Raw genomic sequence first — 628 nt, 5'->3', positions numbered from 1 at the left:
GTGTGCTGGCGTTGGCCTTCCTCATCAGTACTCTGTTCAGCAAAGCTCGTGTTGGTGCGTTCGTCGGAATGGTGGCGTTCTTCGCCATGTACGCAATTTCCCAGGGATTTACGACAGGCACTGCAGAAAGCACCAAGACTTTTGGCTCCGTGCTTTCTCCCGTGGCACTTTGTCTGGGTATTGCCGTGCTTGCAAATGCTGAAGAAACTGGTGAGGGTGTGCAGTTTTCGACGATGGATACTCTCAGCGACAACTATCGACTCAGCACAGCTCTGATGATGTTTGCTTTCGACACGATTCTGTACACAATTCTCGGTCTTTACTTCGAGAAGGTTATGCCGAAGGAGTACGGCACTTCGCTCAAATGGTATTTCCCCGTGTCGCCGTCTTACTGGCGAAGCCGTAAGCAAAAGCAAGTAACTGTTGACGACGCGGCGGGCGGTGCTGTTGGCGACATCGCCGTAGACATGAACCCTAACTTCGAACCGGTCAGCACTGAGCTTCAACAACAAGCCCTTCATGGCGAAGCCCTTACGGTTAAGCGACTGCGCAAGGTCTTCCAGGTCCCCGGTGGCGAGAAGATAGCCGTCAAGGGACTTGATGTCACCATGTACAAGGATCAGATCAC

General features: G+C 52.7%; 1 protein-coding gene across 1 annotated transcript in view; it reads left to right on the top strand.

Annotated features, from left to right (window-relative positions):
- Positions 1-68: 68 nt before the first annotated feature.
- The window catches only part of PPTG_22442 (hypothetical protein), a gene marked incomplete at both ends in the record, with an annotated part of 4528 nt that continues 3968 nt past the window's right edge, over positions 69-628 (top strand). Inside the window, one exon of the mRNA XM_008903852.1 lies at positions 69-610. Within this exon, the coding sequence (XP_008902100.1) occupies positions 69-610 (542 nt within the window). The remainder of the gene's footprint in view (positions 611-628) is intronic.

Source organism: Phytophthora parasitica (genome assembly GCF_000247585.1).
Source record: "Phytophthora parasitica INRA-310 unplaced genomic scaffold supercont2.16, whole genome shotgun sequence".
NCBI lineage: Eukaryota > Oomycota > Peronosporomycetes > Peronosporales > Peronosporaceae > Phytophthora > Phytophthora nicotianae.
This window is presented reverse-complemented; position numbering and strand designations above follow the sequence as displayed.